We start from the raw sequence: 24,397 nt of genomic DNA on the forward strand, positions 1-24,397 counted from the left end.
AACAAACACTTGTGGGACAGAGAATGCTGCAACACCTGTTGGCCAGTTCAACCCCATTTCAACTCATCTTCCCCAAGGAACAAAATTCGGCTGTGTAATCCAATGCTCCGCTCGTGAATCCAGAAAAGGATTCATGCTGCACAACAAAATCATTTCTTACCAGTGTTAGTCTGAGAAGTTTTATGGTTTGCCACGTTAATGGGGTAAAGCAAACCGGCGAGGTGAACAACACTTAACGCGGGGAAAGATTCAACTAGCACAGGAGAAAAAAATCTGAAAATGGTGACCATGCACGGGAACTTATGGGGTGCAGTCTGATGTCACACAGGAGACGGACTTACCATCAAACACTCGCACACAAAAAGGAGGAAGAAAGATATGATTCAGGACCCAACCATTAAATGGGGAAATAGATTTCCAGCATGTGAATCCAAAAAACTCTTCAGGCTGCAACTCTACTCATACTGGTATGTTTACTACACTTCCCAAACACAATAACCTGTTAATTCAATTAATGCAGCGGTTTGTAAGAAAAGGCAATTTGAATAAAGGTAGGTTTTAAGGGAAGGGGCAATTTACAATTGAGATGCTCCAGCCTTTCACACATCTATATTTATGGCGTAAAAGAAAAGTGAAAATTGCAACCGAAATGCGGGGGAGTGTATACGTGATGGAGAAAAAACCCTCACTCACCAACTTGCTTGGTGACCTGCTTCATCACTGGGATCTCACCCTGGAGACCGAATGTCTTCCCGGTGTGCTACAACGCCTGTGTTACAGCGGAGCGGGTTTTTTTGAACTGTGTGCTAGTGAAAGAAAGTGAGTGAAGTATTTAAAAGATGGCAAACTGCTTCCAAAAGTAATTTTAATGAAAGGACAGAATGCGATCATTAAAATCAAGTGTAGCGGACACGTGTTGGTTATAAAATTGAACCAGCTGTATCCTCAATTAGTTGTGGAAAAAGGTTGACATGTTTCTGCTAGAGACTGCTTAGTTCAGCGTAGCTTTCATCAGGACCAGGCCTCTGGCGGTATACGCACGCTAAGGCGTACCCTGACCTGGGGGGTGTGTGTGTGTATTGTGTTTGGGAAAAACTCACGATTTTTACCGCTGGGCGCTCCCAGAATTACCAAGAGCCCTAAGATCTGAAAGAGAAACCATAAACATCAAGGCATTCTCTGATGCCTTTTATTCTATTTTCTCATTTTCGCCATCCTACAGATTTTAAATTCTTGGAAGATCACTTTCACAAAGGATCTTTGGTCTTCAGCTAGCTAAATAACGCTACATAAGATTATTTTGGCCATTTTGTGTCCCGATACTGAATATCTAGTGTTCAGGTTTGTTTATTGTAGGATTCTACCGCTTCAGTTGTTTCCCTGCATGTGCATGAGTGTTTACTTCCATTTTGAGTGACTATTGGGCTCTCCAAGAAATGTTTCGCTATCAGTGTTTCTTTGACACCTTTCTTTCCACTTTTCAGTCCTTTGACAAAGCAGAGCTCTTGGAATGTATTCGTAAGCTGATTGAAGTTGACCAGGACTGGGCGCCATACTCTGATGCAGCCAGCCTCTACGTTCGACCAACCTTCATCGGGATGGAGGTGAGTGAGTATGGGCATAATTTTTCATGCCCTCTCAGTAATATTTCCTCCACCAATATCTGCAAAGTGAACCTGCGTCTTGCAGATATATGTAGCCTTCTTTGCAACATCAGGAGAAAATTCCCTAATCTGTATGTGCAGGGAAATGGCGAGGGGGGTGTTTGGGGTGTTACTATTTCTTAATAAATGTATTTTCTTGAAACTTATTGGGTACAGCTGCTTTCAGTCGGGTATGGTGTGGCGCCTATCTGATTTCACAAGGAAATTTTACATACTCGCATACAAAAACACAAATACACTCTCTCCCTCACTGTTTTGAAAGTCTTAAAAATGTTGGTTATTTTACAAGATATTGTGTTTTCTCTCATTTAGTACCCCAATCAATGTGCATTTGTTTCCCTTTCCGCTGTACTCTAGCTCCTTCTATGCGCCCTGCTCGTCGTACAATGTATTTTACCAGTATGTGCTTGCAATCCCACAGCTCCCCCCCCCCCAAATCCTATTGACCAAACTACACCCCTGGGTATGTCGCCTCATGATTTAGAGATTGAATAAATGCGAAGTAATGTACTGTAGCAATGTTACTACATGTTTTTGCAAATCTCTTGCAACCAAGTTTTTCTAATGGTAACAATAAATGCTTTTGTACTTTATTACTGTACCAGTGTATACCGCTGTACATTGTACTGCATTTATCAGAAAACAGCATTAACTGTTAAAATACCTGGCAATCTTGTTAGTTTATATTTTCCATATTTTAACAGCACTACTTTAAATATGGTGAACAGGTTTGTAAGTGAACTGGCAGAGCAAAATACCCACAAGCGTGATAATATTAAAAGTTGCCCGGAAGCATTTTGATTAGGAACTAAACAAGCCTCCATAAGAGGTCATTTTACCCTGCTTGTCAAATGGCCAAAATGCACTCAGAAACAGGAACTTGTAGTTAAAAGTACGTGAATTGAAAGCATTTCTGGAACTCTCTTCCTGCAGACCTGCAGTCCATCCCTTCTCTTTCATTGTTCAGGCGATACCTAGAAGATCCTTTATTCCAGCAAAATTACATGTTCTTATTCTTGCCTACGTCGTACCTTTCATCATAGCTTTCTGTTCAGTCCTAATGTTTGTATTTGTTATTCACATGTAAAGCAACCTAATACTTTAATTAGCAGAGCATCTCTGTACAATACTATTGAATAAGTAATTAAATTACAGACACATTACCCTGAACAAAAAAAATCTGAGCACAAAACTTCTCCAGGACTCTCGTTTGTCTTCGCATGGCCTCATTCTTTCAGTTCAAAATTGTTGACAACACATTTTTTCACCCCACCAAAACTCTCCGATCTGCCAAGACTCTCCTTCAGGTGTTCATAAGTCTAGGACACCACTGTCAAAAGCGGCTCAAAACTAACCAACTGCTGGAAAAGCCATTCTTGATTCCTTACAAAAACAGCAGCAGCTCAGCACTAGCACATGTACGAGAATGCATCAAACAACATCAAGACTCAAGCCAGCGGAGCACCCTCCTTCTGCACGTTTCACCTAAACATCATTCTTTGTTGCTTCAGCGATTCATTCAGAAGTCTCCTGTTTGCCCGTCTAAAGTGACTCATTCTTTTGTGACTGAATGCAGTACAATTGCCTGTTTCAGTTCAGCCTGGCATTTGTTACATGAAGTATCCCAAGCCCCTCACTGCTGCAGTGTAGTTCCTATATCCCTAATTCCGCATTGGAATAATATACACTATAGATTTGACTGAGGTCAGTATATCTCTATCGAGTACATTACCCTTAATTGTTTGTGCCAGCTAACTAGGTCACTAGAAACTTTCTCGAATGAACAAGGGGATTAGTCTCTGACAACCGCATAAACATGACACTTTGTTGCCCTTAGAGTCGGAACAATCTCTTCAGAGTCCTGAAAACAATAGATAACTATTTCAATCAGTCAATCGTGCATGCTTTGTTCTACAGAGTTGCACAGAAATAGAGAGACGGGTGTTTCAATAAAAAGGGTTTATTAAACAGTCTTCTTTCTCATGCAACAGATATGCACTGCTATAATCGTAAGACAGAATGCGAAGTATAATGCGTACAGCGTACACAGTAATATAAAATAATACTGTAATAGCATGGTCTGTTGCTATGACATATATACAAACACATACATAAATAACACAGGGTAAAATACTCAACTGGTGCTTCTAACACATGCCTATCCCAATGTACCTAACCTAGGTCTAGTACGAGGGAAGAAGTAGGTGCTAGTTTAGCATTGGTTTCATTTTGCCAAGAATTTCCAAACTTTCTCTAGGTTCTAATCGGCTCTATACCTTAGCATGAGAGAGGTTGGTATCTCTTTCCCGGGACTCGATTTCCCAACACCCCGCAAGCGGAGTCAGAAACACTGGAGCCGGATTCTCGGTAGGAGGATGACAGCTTCTGGTCAGTGCGTAGGCTGAGGAGTTGGTTTCCTTCGGTACTTGCTGTGGCGAGCTGCGTCGTGCAAGTAGCCATAGCAAGTGAAGGTATATTTATACCTTGAAAGTGTTTAGGAATGCCAGTATTAACGTAAGAGTCTGGCATATGAACGTCATGAATGAACCTCTAAGGAATAGATGTTTGTGCATAATAATGAGTTTCTTGGAGAAATCAATATTCAAGCAAGGGGATGTCCCTAACGGCTTAAGAGTCTGGTTTTCCAAGAAATCATGGTGACGTAGATGAACGGATGTAAGTAGTCATGCCTGAATATGGTTAGCATGGGCCATGCCTAAATAAGGACTGGGTTTCTATGCCTATATAAGGGCAATGTGAGTTGTACCTATATAAGGGCATGAATCGGGAAATTCATACGGAATCTAAATCGATACACAACACTGCCACCTCCAGTATTCAACGCCTACATACATCTTCTGGCTAACGTTCTCAGGTTCATGTATGCAAATTACTTGTACCTAGTGGCATGTTAAGGTAGGCAAAACATAGAGTCCAAAAGTAGGGTACCTGCACCATCTGATATTGTCTCGTCATCCAGAACAATTGAAGCCGCAACCGATTGTATGTGGTGAGAGCACTGAAGATTTGTCACTAATTGGTGGGAGCATTGACCATTTCTAATTGGGCCACACATCAGCCCAATTGTTTTTATTTTCAGTATCCCGAAACCCTGAGAGTGGCCCCTCTTCCAAACAAATTCACCTGCATTCTAGAATGTGTCCAGTTAATTTTAAAACCATCTTTAACAATCACTGAAGTCTGGTCAGTTATGTGACCAACAAGCCTTCAGGCCACACTCATCAGGCATTGATAAACATGTCACTGGTGGACATCAACATTTTGAACCAGTACAGGACCAAGCCCAAGGGTGGAATGCTACGCACATGTGCACGTTCAAAACATTTTCAAGGTTATAAGTTTATTGCTCCTTAAGCATCTTGTTTAAATGCCATGGAACCTCATGAATCAAAACAAATAGTCCAACCTTAGAAGCCTATTGACTTTAACAGATGCTTTTTACAGGAAATCTCTCTGGCCTACTGCCTTTGTTTTAAATTGTAATCATAAATGCATCGGATAACCTTATTTCAGGCACCACACAGCAGCAATTAGGGATACAGTCATGAAAGTGTAAATATGTACACAATTAAGATCGGCAAAATGCTCTACAATCCCATTTTCGAAGAGGTACAAGGATTATCACAGTGAAAATCTTCGATATCCAAGGTTTGTCAGAGGAGTTAACTAACATCAAAACTCTTGCCTAAACTAGTAAACTGTGAGAAGATTCCAAGTAAGCAATGGCTTGTCTGTAGCCTTTAACCTAGTGTAATACAACCCACACTCAACTCTTGGCCATGTACGTATTCTTCACAATAAATGTATCCGCCCTATTGCCTTTCTCATTACCTATAGAGACTCATGACGGTTAGCATAACTTTTTCCAAGGAACATATGAGGCCAATACCTTTGTTAATTGGTTTGCCACTATAGCCAGCTCAGGCCTACTATACTGTACATGCATTTTTCGACAATGCTACCGTTGGGCCTACCACTATAAAATTTCAAATATGCAGAAAATCAGTTTGCAAAATAATATATATAACTCCTTTTCTGATTTGTTTACCAGAATGATTTAGTGCAATTCAAATGGCCAAATGTATAAACATTTATTTACATGAATCCGTCATACAAAAGAACTCCTTCCTTTTAGGAAACGTGTCAAAACCTGGCTGTTTCCTAAATGTTAACTTGCTGGCCACTGTACTGCTGCTCCCCCCGTGCTTCCCCCCCCTGGAGATATCTCAGTGCCAGGATGCCTGTAAGGTGACAGCCGGGCTATACAAATGTTTTAAATAAATAAATAAATGAATTATAATGTTTCATAATACAATTAATGATCAGGGCCCTGGCATCTAGCAAAAGCTTTTTCTATGAACCAATCAGACCTATCACTGTTTCTTGCTTACTGCTGCAGCATATTATAAAAGTATGTCTTATTCATCAAACACAAATATTCTGTAATAAAAGCGGCATTAACATCTGAATAGAGCCCCTAACATTGTGGCATTTCTTGGTAAAGGCAATCCCTTGGCCTCATAATCACCAACATCCCTGCTGTGGTCTAGTGGAAAGTTTGAAACCAGGAGGTGCAATCTTGTAAAGCTCAACAAGTATGGAGAAAACATAACGTTTCTCTGATGTTATGCCTGCCATGACAAGACGTAGTTTGCAATTTGTTGTTGCATGTCCATTTCTATCAATGTTAGTTGACAGGGATTGGCGTTCGAATCCGAGGGTGGTTGCATGGAAATGCCCATGTACAACTGATAGTATGCTCCTTGATACAAATTAGCACATACCGCTAATGTAGGGCTGCTTTGTAATGAAAATTAGGATTTTGCTCGAAAGTAAACCCTCCCCGCCCCCACCCCTAAAAAACCCACTTTGCACCAAGTTTGTCACTTTTGTGACGCAAACTCAGCAAAAAGTGTTGGTAAACCTCACCACCAACTCAGGATTTACAATAGGAAGTGTTTGGGGGCAGGCTGCATTAACCCCTTCGCTGCGGCGGCTATTCCGCCGCAGCGCTAAGGGGGAGGCGGAGCCGCGCGGCGGTCCCGTGCTCGTGACGGAACCGCTCCGTCACGGCCCTAAGGTGAGCTGTGCTTGTGACGGAACAGTTCCGTCACGGACCCGCCTGCCCATTAGAATGTCGGCGCAGGCGCGGAATTCGCACCGCGCAGGCGCGGCGAGCGGGTCGTGACGGAACCGTTCCGTCACCAGCACAGCCCACCCGAGGCTCGTGACGGAACGGTTCCGTCACGAGCATGGGAGGGGTTAATAAGAAGTATTACTGTCCAAAAGAACCCATTTTAGAATACCCACAAAAATATTTTAAAAACCCAATTTTGTTCTAAACATACGACTTTCAGTTTCCATGCAGCTCTTTGATGCTGCTTCTTAGCTCACTGCGCTATTATAGAAGGACTGTCCTTTATTAATTGCAGGTGACAAAATGGTCTCTGTGACAAAAGCAGTGCCCCATTGAGCTATCTACATAAAATACAAACCTGCAATCTCCATTTTGAAGCCCAAACATGAACCCTCTAAGCTACTTTACGTTGAGTCAAAACAATGACTAAAGAAATCACAGATCTCTTCATCACTTGCATTAGGCATCAGAATTATCTTGTCATTAGTATTCCCTGAAAAATAGTGGGCACACAAAGATCTCTACAGAGTATGTTTACACATCCCCAGCTCCAGGATGGACATTGCATCTCCTCAGCATATCCCCTCAACTCTGCCACTTCAGAGACACAAACAAAACTGGGAAGGAGTGAAACAGTTGCACACCAGAAGCAGGCTAACAATAGCAAATAAAAAAATAATACAGAAGGGGGGTCGGCCACACATGCACACATCAGGATATATCTGGGGAACCCTGCACTGCTGCACTCTGGTAAACCCGCGCACATCGATGGACTTGGGTGAGGTGCACATACTTTGACTCGCTGCCTAGTCTTGACTGCTCTGGGTAGGGTTCAAACTCGCTTCTGTTGTTGCTCACCTGGAAACCGGAATAATCACCAACTTAAAGAAGTTGATTGAAATGGTATGAATGCAAATTGGCTGACGGAGCTGAAACAAAGAGTGGTGTGAGTGTTTCTGGCCCTGTAAGTCATGTAAGAGCAATATTTCTTTCTCTGAAGCCATGCCATGCTGCTATGCTGTGGAGGAAGAACTTCAGAGACGTGTATCTTGCTTGGAACAAGTGCAGCACAGGCCGCAGGTGCAGCCCTGTGAGGCTGCCACTGAAAAATGTTGTATGTCATTTTCCCAAACCTTCAGAGGATTGACATTCAATGTAATGTACACAAAATACTGAAGGTGGAAATGGGGCCCTAACCTGTTAGTGTGATGGGTCCTGTGAGCAGCACACACGGTTTTAAGTTCTATGAGGAGCAGTAGAATGGTGAAGTGGTTGAGCAACTCATTAAAATGACACTGAGCCCTCACCCTCCTGAAAGTGGTATGCTTCATCATAGCACTTTCTCTTCATATATATTGTGGAGGACACTATTTGGCTCTACCAAACAGTAAAGAAGTACATAGTGTTGTGCTTGTGGTCCTGTAAAGCTGAAAAATAACACGTTTACCACAAGTGCCCCAGGCCCACAAGAGAGGTGCACTCCAAATAGGACAACCAAGAGACTTTCTTATATCTCTCAGATTAGCGAGGACGCGCGGTTAAGGCTCACTCCAAGAGGTGTAGGGGCTTAGACACTCCGAACCAGTCTGACTATAGCAATAGCATCAATGTTCAACTCGTTTTTTAATTCATAAAATGAAAATAACTTTTATGACAGGTGAGTATTTTAGTGCACTTGATGGTTCTATCACCTGGTAGGCCTAAGTTATGGCCAGAAACTTCTCCATACTTTTCTTACGTTAGGTACTAGAAGTGTAACCAACACTAGTATCCAGAAGTATTGGTATACTGTGAAGAGATCCTTCAGTTTAACTCTGTAATGTTCAGAAGCGCTTGGATCTAGCAACAAAATGAACACTTTTGAGTGACGGAATACAGTTGAGAATACTTTTTTCCTTATTTTAGGAGCTCTTGAATAAAAGGAGGCACATCCAAAATAGCTCAACCCAAAGCCGTCAAAATGGTTATTACTAAACCCTTCACACAATAACAAAAATCCCACCCACAAAAAGTATTTGAAGCTTCCAAGATGTAAAGCTGGCCATGTGGATGGGTATTAGTGACCACTAAAAATCCGAATCAGTTTTAGGAATATAAGAACTAATTAAGTTCTAAAATGGTCCCTTTGGCTGTCATAGCAATAGATTGAATTGCAGTGGGCCAGTTGCCACTATTTGTTTCAAAGAGGTGCCAAAACCTTTAATTTCAAGCTATTCCTTGTGGTATTTTTTGCAGCTCCTGGGCACCCAGAGGGACCATGGGCACTCATACTGGACCAGGATCACATGGGTGGTCACTTGTTACTGGTCAAAACAGATAGAAGGTTGAACATCTCTTCAACCATCTATTTATCCTTAACCATAAGGGTCTAAGATCATGGTTTTGAAATCAGCGGGATGTCCTGCCGCTTGCAGGAGTGAACTTAGACACCTTTTAACGTAGTCGAATGGCATATTCCTAATTGGTATATTTAACTTGCCCATAATTCCCTGGTATATAATAGAAAACGTACCCAGGGCCTGGAAGGTAAATGCCACTAGTGGACTGCAGCATCTATTGTGCCGTCCTATAAAGTGGCAGTGCTAACATGACTTCCGGCCTTCCATTGTAGCTGACTTTAGCAGTATAACAACTGCAACTCAACCTCTCAAAATAACATTTTTTGAGAGGTTAAAACCTCCCTTTTAAAAAATAAGTAAGTCACCTCTATGTAGGCTTTGTAGCCCACAAGCCAGGGTGCTTGGCGTTTAAAAGTGGGACATGTAGAAATGGTATGTTCGCATGTCCCTACAACTAGCACTCAAAAGCTATGCTGAGCTGTCCAATGTAAAAACCAGGGTACAGATTAAAATAATAATACTCTATCTCAGGAATGGGACTAGCTAAAATAAGTAATTCAATAACTATTTTATGTAGTTATTAAAAATTGAGTTCAATGATAAAGCCAGATTTCTTATAAATATTAAGAAAAAGTACCTTTCAGAAAGTTGCCTGACGTTCCTGGAGGCTAACATACATTGCCTGTCCAGCTTCTACCAGCCACTAATTAGCCTTGAATAGGTGTGAAAAGGTGTAAAATGCCTCCCTGGACTAAACAGTATACTGACCTGAATGGGCAGAGTTGACTTCTCTGAACTCCACAGCATGTGGGTATCCTTTTTGATACAACAGGGTCAAGTTCCGCTTGAGTGTCCAGTCCTGCTTGACAGGTCTGCTGGATTCACATATAACACTTGGGACACGCTTGAAAGGGGAGATAACGGTATGCCAAGACAACTCTTGTGGAACATCTGTTTGGTTGCTGAAGGAATCTGCTTGTGTCCTACCAAACATTTGTGTCTGGGTTTGTTGTGGGTACAGTGGCTGCCTCAAACTAGATTTTAGTGTTAGATGTGGGATGACAGTAGGATTACTATAGTACTCCCCCCCCCACACACACACCCAGCATCAGAGTTCAAGTTCAAGTTCAGGAATTTGTATAGCGCACTACTCACCCAGAGGGTCTCAAGGCGCTTGGGGGAGAGGGTGCATTATTTATCGAATAGCCAGGTTTTAAGTTCCTTTCTGAAGGAGATGTGGTTCTGAGTAAGGCGGAGGTGAGTGGGGAGAGAATTCCAGGTCTTGGCCGCCAAGTAGGAGAAGGATCTTCCTCCCATGGTGGATCTATGGATGCGCGGGACTGCTGCGAGGGCTTGATTGGAGGATCTTAGTTGGCGGGTGGGTGTGTAGAAGGACAGTCGTGTGTTGAGGCATTCGGGTCCTAGTTTGTAAAGGGCCTTGTGTGCGTGGGTGAGGAGACGGAACGTTATTCTCTTGTTGACGGGAAGCCAGTGGAGGTCTTTCAGGTGACCGGTGATGTGATCTTGGCGAGGGATGTCCAATATGAGTCTGGCTGATGCGTTTTGGATGCGTTGAAGTTTTTTCTGTAATTTGGCTGTGGTACCGGCGTAGAGGGTGTTTCCATAGTCCAGTCGGCTAGTGACCAGTGCGTGGGTGACGGTCTTTCTTGTTTTGGTGGGGATCCAACGAAAGATTTTCTTGAGCATACGAAGTACGTTGAAGCAAGAGGATGAGACGGCGTTGACTTGTCTGGTCATCGAGGGAGGAGTCTAGGATGAAGCCTAGGTTACGTGCGTGTTCTGTGGGTATGGGTGCCGTGCCCAGGGCCGGTGGCCAGAGCCCATGTTGAGTGTGGCCGAAGACTTCTACCATCTTGAAAAGGCTCAAAGTTGGTAGGGTTGAAGCCCATTTATTAGGGTGTGCCCTGGAGTCATTCCTATCCACTAGCTAGTGCCAAGCATACATGTAGCACCCCCAGGCACCAACTTAAGAACACTTTCTGGACCTATGGAAGATAAGAAGAGGGGTGGATATGCTGTCTTTGACCTGAGAGGAGCCATGGAGGAATGGACCTGCACTCTCTTCTATCCAGGACAAAGAAGCGGATTCCAATGGTCAGTTAACTAACCTCCTGTGTGGCTACAGACAGACAAAAAGCTGCAAGAGGCCTTTTCCTGGAAGTACCCAGCTGACCAGTGGCAAATGGGCCTAGACCGAACCCTGCCGTTGGCCTTTGCCTGACACCCTGTGAATCTCCAGTGCCTCCCCTGAGGTCTTGGGCCTTTGAAAGAGCACTCCTGTGGTGGATTAAGACTTGAAGTACCAAGTCAGAAAGTGAAATCATTGTCCATGACGATCCTGGTTAGTGTATCTGAACTGTGCTCCATCACGGTCAGCCTCAAATTGTTGCTAGGTTCCGGTCTACCACAACCAGTGACTATCATTAGTGACTATCATTAGTGCTATTTGCTCCTATTTCTACTTAAAATATTAAAAGTACATCCCTCTGGCTCCCCTTAATAGATGGGTTTTTTTTTTTGGGTGCAATTTGTTCATTCTTTTTTTCTCAAACATCTTTTTACTAAGAGTACACACATACAGCTGGTGGCATTACATAGTCTAGTCTTTCCCCAAAGCCGAATCAGTGCATAAAGGAAACATAGTAGCTCAATGAACAGCAGAGAAAGGCAATGCTTGGCACCTTAACTTCCTCATGCCTACCTGCTCAACTTTACGCTTTAACACATTTAGAACCCCTTCATAACTCCTCTTCCCCCACACCCAAAGAGCCCCCCCCCCGAATGAGGGTGGCGAGGATGAAGAAAGGATATGGAAGAGTAGTGAGTAGACTTGGTGGCAAAGCAAAGTTACTAGTAGTGAAGGCGATCCTATAGGCTCCTTGTACTGTCAGTGGTTCATTGGGTAACCTAGGCATGATCTAAAACCGGAATAGATGCATGGCTCTCATCGTGGGGGGGAGGCACACTGCCAGCCAGTGGAAGACCCTCAGAGAGATATGTCACCAGAGGGCCCCATCTATATTTAAAATTCTTAGTAATTTTTAAAGAGGTCTCCATCCTCTCCATAATCAGTACTTTCCAGTGTTGGAGGTGCCACTGGGCCATCACTGGCGCGTCTTTCATCTTCCAGGCTGCTGCAATCGCTATTTTAGCTGCCCGAGACATGGCCACATAATCGCCTGATCTTCCTTTGACAGGTTTTCTATTCCGTGATCTCTGAGACCCAGTAGTGCACACTCAGGTGTATTAGGTACAGGATACCCCAACATATCTTTTATTTGTGCTAAAATCCCACCAGATGTGACGGAAGTCACCTAATAACCTGCAGCACCGTCACCAGAGGTCGGAGGCTTATGGGAATATCTTTTTACTTTTCATGGGGTAGAGATACCAATCAAACAGTATCTTGTAATAAGCTTCCCTTAAGCCTAATGAGTGGTTGTTTTTAGCAATGTCTCTCCAGAGGTATCTCAACTCTCCCCCCCCTGCGATCTCCTTCCCTAACGTGTGCTCCCAGAAGCTGATGTGGCGGGGTTGTGGGGAGTGCAGGGTAGAAAGCAATATCCCATATAGGAAGAAGATTACCCCCTTTCAAAGCTCCTACTCTCCACACAGGCTCCCTCCCCGACCAGTGGGTTTAGGGCCCAATGTTTAAGCTGAAGATAATGGAAATGCGTAGAGGGAGGGAGATGATAGTAATGCTGGCAGTGCTCAAAAGTCAGTATGTCATAGTTATGAAAGAGAAAGAGATCAAACCGTGTCAGACATCCACCCTCTCTCCAACCCTGGCTGCTGGGGGATATTCTGGATTAAATTGGATCGGAGTGTAGGGGGAGGGAAATGACATCTATCCTGCTGCATTATTGACTTTGTCCCATACCTTAAGGGTGGTCCGGGTGGGGGTACTCAGATATGCATTCCTGGAGTATATCCTTTTTTGGTTTTTAAAGCACATCCCAAATCATCCTGCCCACAATCGATCTGTCCATGTGCAGCCAGTGTTAGTCCGATTCGCTCATGGACCACTCAGCTATCACCCGGAGTTGTGCTGCCTTATAGTAGAGGTTAAAATCAGGCATAGCCACTCCTCCCACCCTCTTTTAGCGTCTTAAGTGAGCAAAAGGTAGTCCCGCCCTTCCATTCTGTCAGATGTAGCTGGTAGTGAGAGTACATAATTTGGGGAGGAAATCTTGCTCTAGGTCTGTCGGGAGGGCCTGGAACAAATAAAATATTTTTGGTAGTACCGTCATTTTAATCGCTTGAATGCGACCCAGACACGAGATATATAAGAAGTTCCATCGTTTAAGGTCTTGTTATATGGGGAATAGTTTGCCCTTAATAGCCCTTCCAGATTTGGTGTGATCTTGATACCTAGGTACATGAGTGTGATTAGCCCATTGGGATGGGGAAGTCCCGAGCAGAGAAGTCATCTCCCTCTCTGACAGAGTAAGATTTAACATTTGAAGATTTGGATAGATTGAAGCTGAAGCCCAATACTCCCTTTCTTCCTGTAAGGCTTGCAACGATAACCAGGGGAAGGTAAGGGTTAGCAGGATATCGTCTGCAAATAGCAAAGAATTGTATTCATCGGCACTAAACCTGATCTCCTGTGTCACTCAATTCGAGCGCCAAGGGTTCAATACTTAGAGCGAACAGCAATGGGGACAGAGGACAGCCCTGCCTCATCCCCCTGCCCAGGGGAAATGGGTGTCAGCCGACTCCATTAACCTGTACTCTGGATCAGAGTTGAGTGTAGTCTGCTTTAATCATGTTGATAAATGTTACACATAACCCAAATCGCTGTAGTGTGCGAAAAAAGAAGGGCCAGTCTACCCTGTCGATCAAGTGGAGTACCCGTCGGACATTATCATGGTTTGTCTGCCCTCTATGAAGTCCGATTGATCTGGGTGGATAAGTTCCGGCACGAAGTCCTCCATTCTGCCTGCCAAAATTGCACAATATAAATTAGCATCCAGATTTAGAAGGGCGATCGGCCAACACGATGAACGGAGATGGTGGGTTTTCCCTGCCTTTGGTATCACCATTATCATGGTCTCTGCCATCGAAGGGGTCACTGCTATGCCCGCCACTTTAGCGTTAAAAAGGTTGGTTGGCTGAGGAGTGATCTCTGGACAAATGTTTTATAGAAATGCACAGGCAGCCTATCGGGCCCTGGGGATTTATGAGGCTTTAACGCCGCAATTACTTGCAGTACGTCTTCTTTGATAGTTAGGACGACCGGTCTGGCGTTCTGGGTGGGAGTGACTTGAGGTAGATCAATCTAGTCGAGGTACGTTATCTGAGAAGAGCTCTCTGCAGAGGCTGCCCAGTATAACTCATTGTAAAAAGCTCCAACTAACGTGGCTTTACCCTCATCTGAATTTTCAGTGTTCCCTTCCGCATCATAGATCCTCCCTATTTTCTCTGAGTTGCCTTGCAAGGTGCACCCCTACTTTATTCCTGTATCCATAGGAGAAGCGTTAAAGGGCACCTGTGGGTGTCAGTTTGTGTTCCTGTTTCACTTGTCTATGCTCTACCTCCATGGCTGCTGCGCTCCTTTGCCTGTGCTTGTTGAAGGCGAAGTTGAGTTCAATGCATTTACCCCTCAGCACCAACTTCAAGGAATCCCAGTTATTCGAGGGTGTTGTGTTTTTTGACAAGTTCAATTAGAAGTATTCTTTAATTGCTGCACGCAGCTCATCGCGTAGCTCCCGGTCCTGCATTAGGGAGACGGGGCCGGGGGTAACCATCTCGGCGGTCCACGCGCCCGGGACCCCCAGGTCAGACAGGCAGAGACGGGACTGTGATCTGAGATGCTAATAGGGTGAATCTTTGCAGCTTGTAAGGAGCCCAACAGACATTGACTGAGGAATACATAGTTTAAGCAGGAGTACATCTGATGTACAAGGGAGACGACAGTAAAGTTCTTTGTGGTATGGTTAAGAATCCTCCATGCATCCCTGAGTCACATTTTCTGAATGCCTGGTTTGAGCCCTTGAAGAAACTGGCCAGTTGGGGTGTGTTGTATCTAGCTCTGAGTACCATGTGAGATTAAAATCCCCCATAAGGACTACACGGCCTTCTGCGAATCCTCCCACCATAGGTAACAGAGTGGTAATAAAGGCAATTTGGCCATTGTTATGTTCATATGCTGAACAAAATATTCATAATATCCCCCTAAGTCTGCCCTTCAGTATAATCACTCTTCCCTCTCTATTAGCTTTGACTCCTTCTGGTTGGAATTTCGTGGTGCCAGGAAAAAACAGCGCAACCTCTTTCTGTTTTGTACCTGCGGATGATTTATAGATCAGGGGGTAGCTAACCCGTTTTCATCTAGTTGCTTGAGATGTCTCTTGCAGTGCCACAATATCAAGTTGGTGGTATATCATGTATTTTGAAACTTTTTGGCATTTAAGAGGAGAGTTCAGCCCTTTCACGCTCCAAGATGCTACTGTAATCCTGTTACTCTATACCGTGCCCCCTGTAGGCCCACCCCGCCCATTGATCTGCCATGACCCGTCCCACTTAGAATCCATCCCCGCCTCCCTAGCCCCTGCGGTGTGTATCTGTCTCTTGTATCTAGCCAAACCACCCTCTGAGACCCCTGAGAAACCCTTTAAACCCTATGAAACTAATAACAGAACTGGGCAACAGCTGTGGAGTCTTCTGACCCCCAGCAACTTTACAAACCAAGAGAAAAAGGCATGTCAGCAGGCGTCTTGGTCAAGGCCCGCCTCCACAGCTGTCTGTTAGCAATAATATGTTGAAGCACTTCCTCTCTTTTTCACTGAATATGCATTCAAATGGTTCCACCAGCCTTCATGAAGCCATACCTAGTCCCACATGACCTCGTCGGTCAGAGCCTGGGCCCCTCTTATCCCTTTCAAGTCCTTCGATTGTCCAGGCGAATATTCTCCCATTATCTCTTCTATCCGGGCCAAGTCAGTGTGTAGGATATCACCTCTTTTCCACCTCAGTTCTTTGAGTGTTGTCTTCTAAGCTGGGTCCACCATTGGAAGGTCTTGCTTAGCTCTGTATCATTCCCTTTTGCGGTGGGCCGGACGCCTGCTGCTTCCAGGTGCGGTTGTCCCAGGATATCCAGTCCCTCCCCCAGGTCGCGCTTTATTATTGAGTTCAAAAGGCCGCCCAAACGGTTAAGGCCAGTGATATTTGATGTGGTCCTGTCAGTTTTTTCATCACTGGTCTGAATTATTGGCATCATTGCAGGGTTGACTGCGCCAGGTTTTGTAACAACGTGCATGTAGAGCCCTGAAACATTAAAGAATCTCTCTTCCTGGCCGCCTGAAGTATGGCCTCCTTTACCTTGAATGAATGTAGCTTGACCAGAATGTCTCGGTTGTGCCATCGTTCTCTGGGTGCCTGTCGTCCATCTCTGTGGGCTCTCTCGGTTTTGATTTTCTGCTGATGTGACATAAGCACCTCTGCATATAGGCCCTTCAGGTCAGGCCCTTCCTCTAGACCCGAAATTCTAATGTTTTCTTTTCTGGATCTATTTTCCAAGTCCTCATTCTTCAGCAGGACCTGTTGTAATTACGCATGGAGCTCTTGCACCTTGTTGTGGGTGTCCTGTGATTGGGCCTCTACCTGTAGCAAACTTGCGCCAATGGATTCTACATCTTGTAAGTTGTTCTGTTGAGGCGAGGCCTTCATATGCATCTTAAGCTCTGTGTGAAGTTCAGCTTTCAACTCCTTCAGAGAAGCCAACAGATCCTCCTTAGTGAGCTCCATGACTGTGTTCGTATCTCCTTTTTCCTGTAAATCCCTCTTCTCAGCGGGAGCAGCAAAATAACTGGATACGCTGAGGATATTTTCGGAAGGTCGGAAATGCCCCCTGTCCTCAGGAAGCCACCTTCCCCTAAATCATGAGTCCTTGAGATCTCCGGCATGCGTAAGCAATAAGCGTCCATGAAAGGAGAAGTTATCCCCTGTTTGAGAAGGGCCGCCTTTCTTTCATTTCATGGGTGGCTCATGCGACTGTCATCATCTTACGGTCAGGCAATGTGAGGCAGCTTGTCATGGGGCTACAGTGCTTGATCTGTCTCCCCCCTCCACCCCCCCCTCCACACACACACTTTCCTGGTACCTTGCACCTAACGGCCCCTCTACTTTCTCGGGCTTCTATGCGGGGTCTCTCCATGGCAGCCCCGCCTTCTGTAACTGTCGCCTCACAGGGCCGCCTGGTTGAGGTCAGGTAAGTCTGTCCTCCGTCCTCTGCTCTATCACTGCACCTTGGCGGTCGATGTAGTCAGTAAACACAATAGAGACCGTTCCCAGTGTGAGACCAAATCAAAAGAAGGGTGAGGTGCTTAATGATCGTGGGGCATCTCACAAAAAGTAATAGACTGGCATCACACACCACCAGGTGTCATGCTTCATCATCTGCCAGTCCTCGCCCTCCAGAAACCTCGTTTGGTTGAGGACGGGCATGCACCTGGAGACAGGGATGCACTTCTAAGTGAGTGGGGGTCCAGAAAGAAAAAAGGTGAGTATTAAAAGGCCATCACAGTACACCCATAAATCCTTTATTCAAAAGGGTGACTGTGTGGGATTAAAAATGGAAAGTGTGGTGAATAGGGATACTATCATCCCGTCACCGCTGTGAAATTTTTAGAAAAGGTCAACATGTTTCTGCCACTTGTCCTTGTGGGTACTTGGCATTCATCAGGACCAGATTAAGTAGGGGCTCCAATCTTACCAAAAGCAATTTGGTAGTGCCACTCTGTGGGAGTATCCACTAACACTCTCCACTGGTTGGGTTCATGGACCCTTCTAGAAGGACGACTTGCCCCATGAGAGGGGGGGTTTTCAGGAGATCCCTGTGGCCACACTGTGCTTCTGGCCCAAACGCTTTATTGCACTCGTGGTCTGGTCGAGGCCTCTCACTCACCGCCACTTGGCCCTCGTGACACAATTCGGATTCCCCCGCCCCCACAGGTGCAATCCCTTTTCTTTACCAGTGGTGTCTTCCAGCGGATGCTCGCTCCAGCAGTCCTCCTCTTCCCGGGGTGTTGCAGTATGCCTCTTGTCTTCATGATGTCTCCAGGAGCACCGGCACTGACGATCCGTATCCCTCGTGGCCATCCGCTAAATTTCTTCTCCATTAGGGGCCGGCATCGACCCCTGTTCTCTTTCCACAGTAATTGGTCTTGTCTGTCGTTATCTGTTGCAACTTTGTGCTTCGATTTCTTCAGAAAGACAGCTACAGGGCGGCAAAGCCAATGTGGATCACGTCCAACCAGCCATCTTCTTGTTCATTATTTTTTATTTTATTTTTCTAATTAGATTTGGGATTTTTATTCTTTTGCATTTTGACCTTCTTACTGTTTTGGTACTGCATAAATTCTTTACACATTTCCCTAAACTAAGCTCCTCTATTGTGTGCCAAAGCTAAAAGGGGCTGAGCTCAGGTTAATTTAGTGGCTTGGAGAGTTCATCTTGACAAGGGTTGTGATTATTCCTTGAGGTGGGTAGTCACCCACCCGATCTAATACAGTTTCATACATGCTCCTTTACTTTATATAGTAAACTAGTAATACTTACATAGTAAACTAGTAATACTAGAAAAGGACTTAAGATGTTGTGGAAGGATGCAATAAGTAATAGGGCGAGGAATATGGACTAAGACAAACTATGATTACTGGCTATGAAGCCACACATTACTTAGCCCTTGGAATGAGGGCCTGAGTCTCTGGTGACAGAGCTATTTGTCCTTATAGAAATGCACTATTATGAGTGGGTGACAACAACTCTATACCACTTGTGGACATGCATCTGTGGGACGACCTCCCTTTCCAATTAGAGATTCAGAAACCAACAGATACTTCAAGAGCAGTTACAGCCAGTTATTTGTAATCTAAAATCCGGCTGCTCAACAAAATGCTCAATACTTCTAAAAAAAAAAAAACAGAACTTGTAAAATTGGAAAAGTGAGGAAAAAAGCTGGATGAGGGAAAAAGGGGGCCTGGGGATCGAAGAGAAAAAAAGAAGACAACAGTGTTAAGCCCGTGTAGAAATGAGAGAACAAAGTAAAATAATAAGGAAATGGGGACAGAGGGAAAAGAGCAAATAAAAAAGAAGCAAAGAGAATAGCACTAAGTATTGGCAAAGCCAATCGGTTTAGCCTATGAGAGCTTTTCGCTTTGGCAATGATTTTTAGTCCTGCTGTACAGTAGCATGGCTAAAAACTAGAAATAAAAAGCATTAATAGTTGGCCAGCATCTACCCTTTTTTTTTTTTTTTACGGGAATAGACATCACGGAGGGAGGGTGAGAGAGAAGTACATGGGTTGGTGAGAGGACATGTGAGAGACAATGCGGAAGTACATGGACTGCGGAAGGAGGGCGGGAGGTGCTCTGGCAGTGAGCAAACAATGGAGGGCAAGTGAAAGTGGCTGCAGGAGCAAGCTGACAACGAGGGTAGGCAGAAGGGGATTGGGAAGCAAGATGGCAACGGCAGGTGGGTGAGAATTTGTGGGGAAGCAAGCTGACAGAGGGTGGGGGGTGGGTCTGGTGCAGCACATAGACAATGGAGGGTGAGCGGGAGGTTCTTACCAAGCACGGACAAAGGAGGGTGCGAGTGGATGGGGAAGCTCACAGACAATGTAAGGTAAGCGGAAACGTATGTGGAAGTACTTGAACAAGGCATCAGAGGGTGGGCAGGGCTGGGGAACCAAGCAGATAATGGAGGCTGGGCGCATGGAGCTTAGTCAGCAAAGGACAAGGGGGTTCTGGGCAAGCAAGAATGGTATGGAAAGGTCGTGGGGAGAAAGCAGGAAAGGGCGAGAAAGAAGAACACATATACTACATATGTGGCAGGCAGCTGTAAAACACATGCACCCTTGTAGAGTACTTAAAAAGAAAAAGTAGATTCGAAAAAGTAAGCAGCAGAGGGACACAAGTAAATGTGCTCATACTCTGGTGCGACAAACAGAATACAAAGGAAAGCCAATGGAACGGACGAATAATGGATTAGCAAATAGGGGTGATAATGAAGCCAACCAATGGTAAGCAATGGGTGGGCTCTAAGCCCACTATAAACTAATATGTCTTGCAATAGACAGCGAATACGATGTGTTAGGCGAGACCTAAAAAGGGTGTGTGGGGTTGCCTCACTGAAAGTGGAGAAAACACAGGAATGAAGCCATTGACAAGAAAGAAGAAAGAAAAACACAGGACCAAGAAAATCACACAAAGGAAATTAGTAAATTAAAAAATGAGCATTCCACGTTGGGAAAAGAGAAAAGTGAATGCAAAGAGGAAAACGAAGTAAGAATAGGAAGTTAAATAAAATGTAAAACTAAAAATTTTACATTTGGCTCGGAGCCACTAGTTTTCTGATTGTGGTGGAACATATATTCATCATTATTGAGAGGTGGCATATCTGGCCGCATCTGTGCTTTTTGTTGGCCTCCAAATCAAGGGCTGCATCCATACACCTGCCTGAAAGTATTACAATTGTGAGTACTACTCCACTTTCCGCTCTAATTTTTCTAGCACTGGTTACTCAGTGGTCAAATGCCAAAAGAACAATTGATGGGCAGAATGCAGAACAATGTCATACATTCACCCCAGTACAGAGATCGGGGCCTAAAGCCATCGTTTTTTTGCTCACCATGCCATTCCAGTTTGGATGCAGCCATATGCAAATCAGTCTTGACCCTGCAACCAATGGGAACAGTCCAGCCCACACTGCCAGGCCAGGTCCTCCCTGGACTGGAAACAAGCATCCTAGGACCGGTGTCGGGTTTTCAGCCCTCCTCAACCAGGATAGCTTGACTCCAGTGGCATGGAAAGCACGGGACTCGCGTCTCAGCATACCCGTCCCACTCGGGGTGACAAATGCCAAAAGAACAATTGATTTGACAGAATGCAGAACAATGTCATACATTCACCCCAGTACAGAGATCTGGGCCTAAAGCCATCGTTTTTTTTCTCACCATGCCCTTCCAGTTTGGACCCGGCCGTATGCAAATCAGTCTTGATCCTGTACCCAATGGGAACAGTCCAGTCCAAACTGCCAGGCCAGGTCCTCCCTGGACTGGAAACAAGCATCCTAGGACCGGTTTCGGGCTTTCAGTAAACTCCGATCTGTTGACTGGGGGTGAGTGCTTGCAATGTTCAACACTCCGTCCATCATCCCCTTTTTGTTTTGCTAAGTTCGCCCTAAGTTGGCAGGGTATTCCCAGACGTGGGTCCCTTGCTCACTTTGCCACTGGATTCAAGATAGCCTGGCTGATGAGGGTTATGAACCCGAAACCGGTCCCAGGATGCTTGTTTCCAGTCCAGGGACGACATGGCTTGGCAGTTTGGTCTGGACTGTTCCCATGAGGCACGGTGTCAGACTGATTTGCATATGGCCATGTCTGAACTGGGGTGGCGGAGTGAGCTAAAGAATGATGTTGGATTAAACCCCGATCAGTTGACTGGGGGTGAGTGCTCGCAATTTTCAACACTCCGCCTATCATCCCCTTTGGTTTTGCTACTCAGTGGTCAAGCCAGCAAATGTGTACCAATTGATGTTGTGAGAATTGCGCTAATTAAGTAATGCATGTTTTTGTGAGTGATTTAGCAAGCGACACAAATTTTGCTGTATGTTTTTGTGTCTTAAACTGTGATTTTGTTGAAGGTAAGACTGTAAACCAATACCATTTGGACAGGTCAGATTTTTTTCAATGTTTTTTTTTTTTTATTTATAAATTTCATTTAATAAAGGTCTCCGTTTGCTTCTGAGAAAGGATTCCTCTTAACTGCACTGTGTTGTATGTCCCAGTCTAGACTACATATGGCCTACATTCTGCCACCCTCCACCTCTTTCACCTCTATAAATTTTAACATGCCGGATATATATGCAAATAGGGCCTCTTTTTGATGATTTGGTATTTGATTGCTTCACTTGTTTAGCAATAGCATGCATTCTTTCTGATTTTTCACATCCTCCCTTACTCTTCTTGCAGCCATCCCTTGGGGTGACAAAGTCCAACCACGCCTTGTTGTATGTCATCGTTGGGCCGGTCGGGCCCTACTTTTCGACAGGCAGCTTCAGCCCTGTGGCTCTCATGGCTGACCCCAGATATGTGCGCGCCTGGATGGGAGGCGTGGGAGACTGTAAGGTCGGTGGGTGAGTGTCACAGGACTTCCCTGAGTTTTGGGTTTGAATCGTTATAGCATTGTGATCCTGATTAATCCACTTCTAATGTTTCTTTGTAAATTCTAATTCAGCAGAACCTCATTATATCCAGCTCTTGAACTAGTTCACGTCCTTGTTTAAAAAGCCCTGGTCGATTGGTTTCAGCTAGGGAGCCACGAACCCGGAGTCTTAAACTGGCTTCCCTATGTGACCCTGCTATCGTTGCCCACAAAAAAAGTGGAAGTTCCCAAATGCAGGCTTGACTACCAGAACTGAGCTATATTGAGCGCACAAAATATTTACATTTTCTATTTACATTGAGACCAGATCATCTTGTGTTATGGTGAGTAAATAGAGCTTTAGAAAATCATCCTCTGCATAGTGTAATAGAAAATATACATACCACCTGTACACCACAGAAACTTATGTTGGTTTTGTCTTGAGATGATGACGCTCAGTTTGGCGGAGCTGTTTTTAAAAAAAAAAAAACTATTCTCTTGAAGTCTGGCGGGCATATGATATCCTCGCCACAAATTTGTTCTTACTCGGGATGCTATCATTTATGCAGACTCCTGGTCAAATTAGTTCATAGGCTTGTGCTGTGAACATAATAAACCATCTCCTGTTAGAGCAGGCACCTTTTACCAGTCACCTATCCAGAATGGCATAAGTCTAGATTAGGCCCTCATAAGACATACAGCATATAGAGCCATATCTGTGCCGAAGAATAAAAGTGGGTCCAAGTATTTAAGCTGTCTACAACTTGCTGTCCTCAAACACAAACTCTGGAAGTCTAATAAAGAAGTTTTGCAAGCAGATGTTGGTCGTATGTACTAGAAGATTTGGAGAGCATATTGAAGTTAGTAAAATGTGCTTACCCGTCACTGGCAAAAATAATGCTGTTGTACCTTTTGAAGGTATAATGGGAGCAGCATATTTACTAATCCCTTTCAAAGTGTGCAAAGCACTCGCCCATTGTACAATGTGGTCCATCCTGATGTTAGACATGCACTTAGTGACCACAATCAAAAATACCTGCCATCTAAACAGAAGACATACTCTTTCACACAGCCCCATTCTTTCAGAAGTCTGGTATATACAGAACTAACAGTTCAAACGGTTGGTCCAACAAGAAGAAAGTACAACATTTGAAGCACAGTAGCATGCAAGGCCTAGTATGTGCCCAGGCACCTTTCTATAACATGTAAGTGTCTCCATACACCAGTCCCTTGTCTGTGTGGGAGCAAATAAAATGCATATTTGTTTATGGAGAAATGTTGGTTCTGTTCGGTTGTTACTACGTCCCAATATTTAAGTATGTTGACTTTTTGGCAAATTTCTCTCACTCCTGCTGTAAATCAATGTTTCAAGAAATGTTATGCTGCAGCCACTGTTTCTGAACAGCAGCTCTGCATAAACTATGGTTGGTTCTGTGTCTTGGGATTTTCGTCAATATTCAATAACACTGAATTTACCAAAAGTTCCAGACACTTACAATGGAGAGGAAAAATGTTCTTCTATTTTTTTTATTTTCTAAATAAATATGTAAGGAAGAACTCCAAAAGCCACACATAAAATTGGGCCCAAAATAAATATGGCAGCTTTACTACTAAAAGGTTTTTGGGGATTTTTTTGATTTGTTCTTTACAAAGTCCATACGAAAAAAACAGTTTGGAGGTATAACAGATCGATCGGAAGTTGCTGGGCCCTAATTGTATCAATAAGGGCCAAATACTTCTAGAGTGCTGGCACCTCTGTACCGCCGGCTCTCAAACTGCGGACTTGACTCTGAGAATAGCGTGGCACAGTTGTCCCAGGCTGACTCATGGACATGGTGTGGTCTTGAAACTCAGAAAAGGTGCTTTAATACACACAACTAAATACATGGCACAGAATCGCAAATATGTTCCAAATTACGTTGGTAAAGCCAGTTTGGAACTATTAATAAGAGGTCTCGCAAAAATAACCAGACCATAAATTGTCCAAACTTAATTTTGTTTTTAATAATCTGTTTATGGGTGACATTACACACACCAGTATGTGTTTATGGGTTGGCCAACAACCTAAGA

The 24,397-nt window shown here is 44.3% G+C and overlaps 1 protein-coding gene across 1 annotated transcript in view; it reads left to right on the forward strand.

Annotated features, from left to right (window-relative positions):
- The window catches only part of LOC144770466 (branched-chain-amino-acid aminotransferase, cytosolic-like), a 167,354-nt gene that overhangs the window by 90,117 nt on the left and 52,840 nt on the right, over nucleotides 1-24,397 (forward strand). Inside the window, exons 5-6 of the mRNA XM_078654990.1 lie at nucleotides 1,485-1,604; nucleotides 22,156-22,319. Of these exons, the coding sequence (XP_078511116.1) occupies nucleotides 1,485-1,604; nucleotides 22,156-22,319 (284 nt within the window). The remainder of the gene's footprint in view (nucleotides 1-1,484; nucleotides 1,605-22,155; nucleotides 22,320-24,397) is intronic.

Source organism: Lissotriton helveticus, chromosome 7 (assembly GCF_964261635.1).
Source record: "Lissotriton helveticus chromosome 7, aLisHel1.1, whole genome shotgun sequence".
NCBI classification, from domain to species: domain Eukaryota; kingdom Metazoa; phylum Chordata; class Amphibia; order Caudata; family Salamandridae; genus Lissotriton; species Lissotriton helveticus.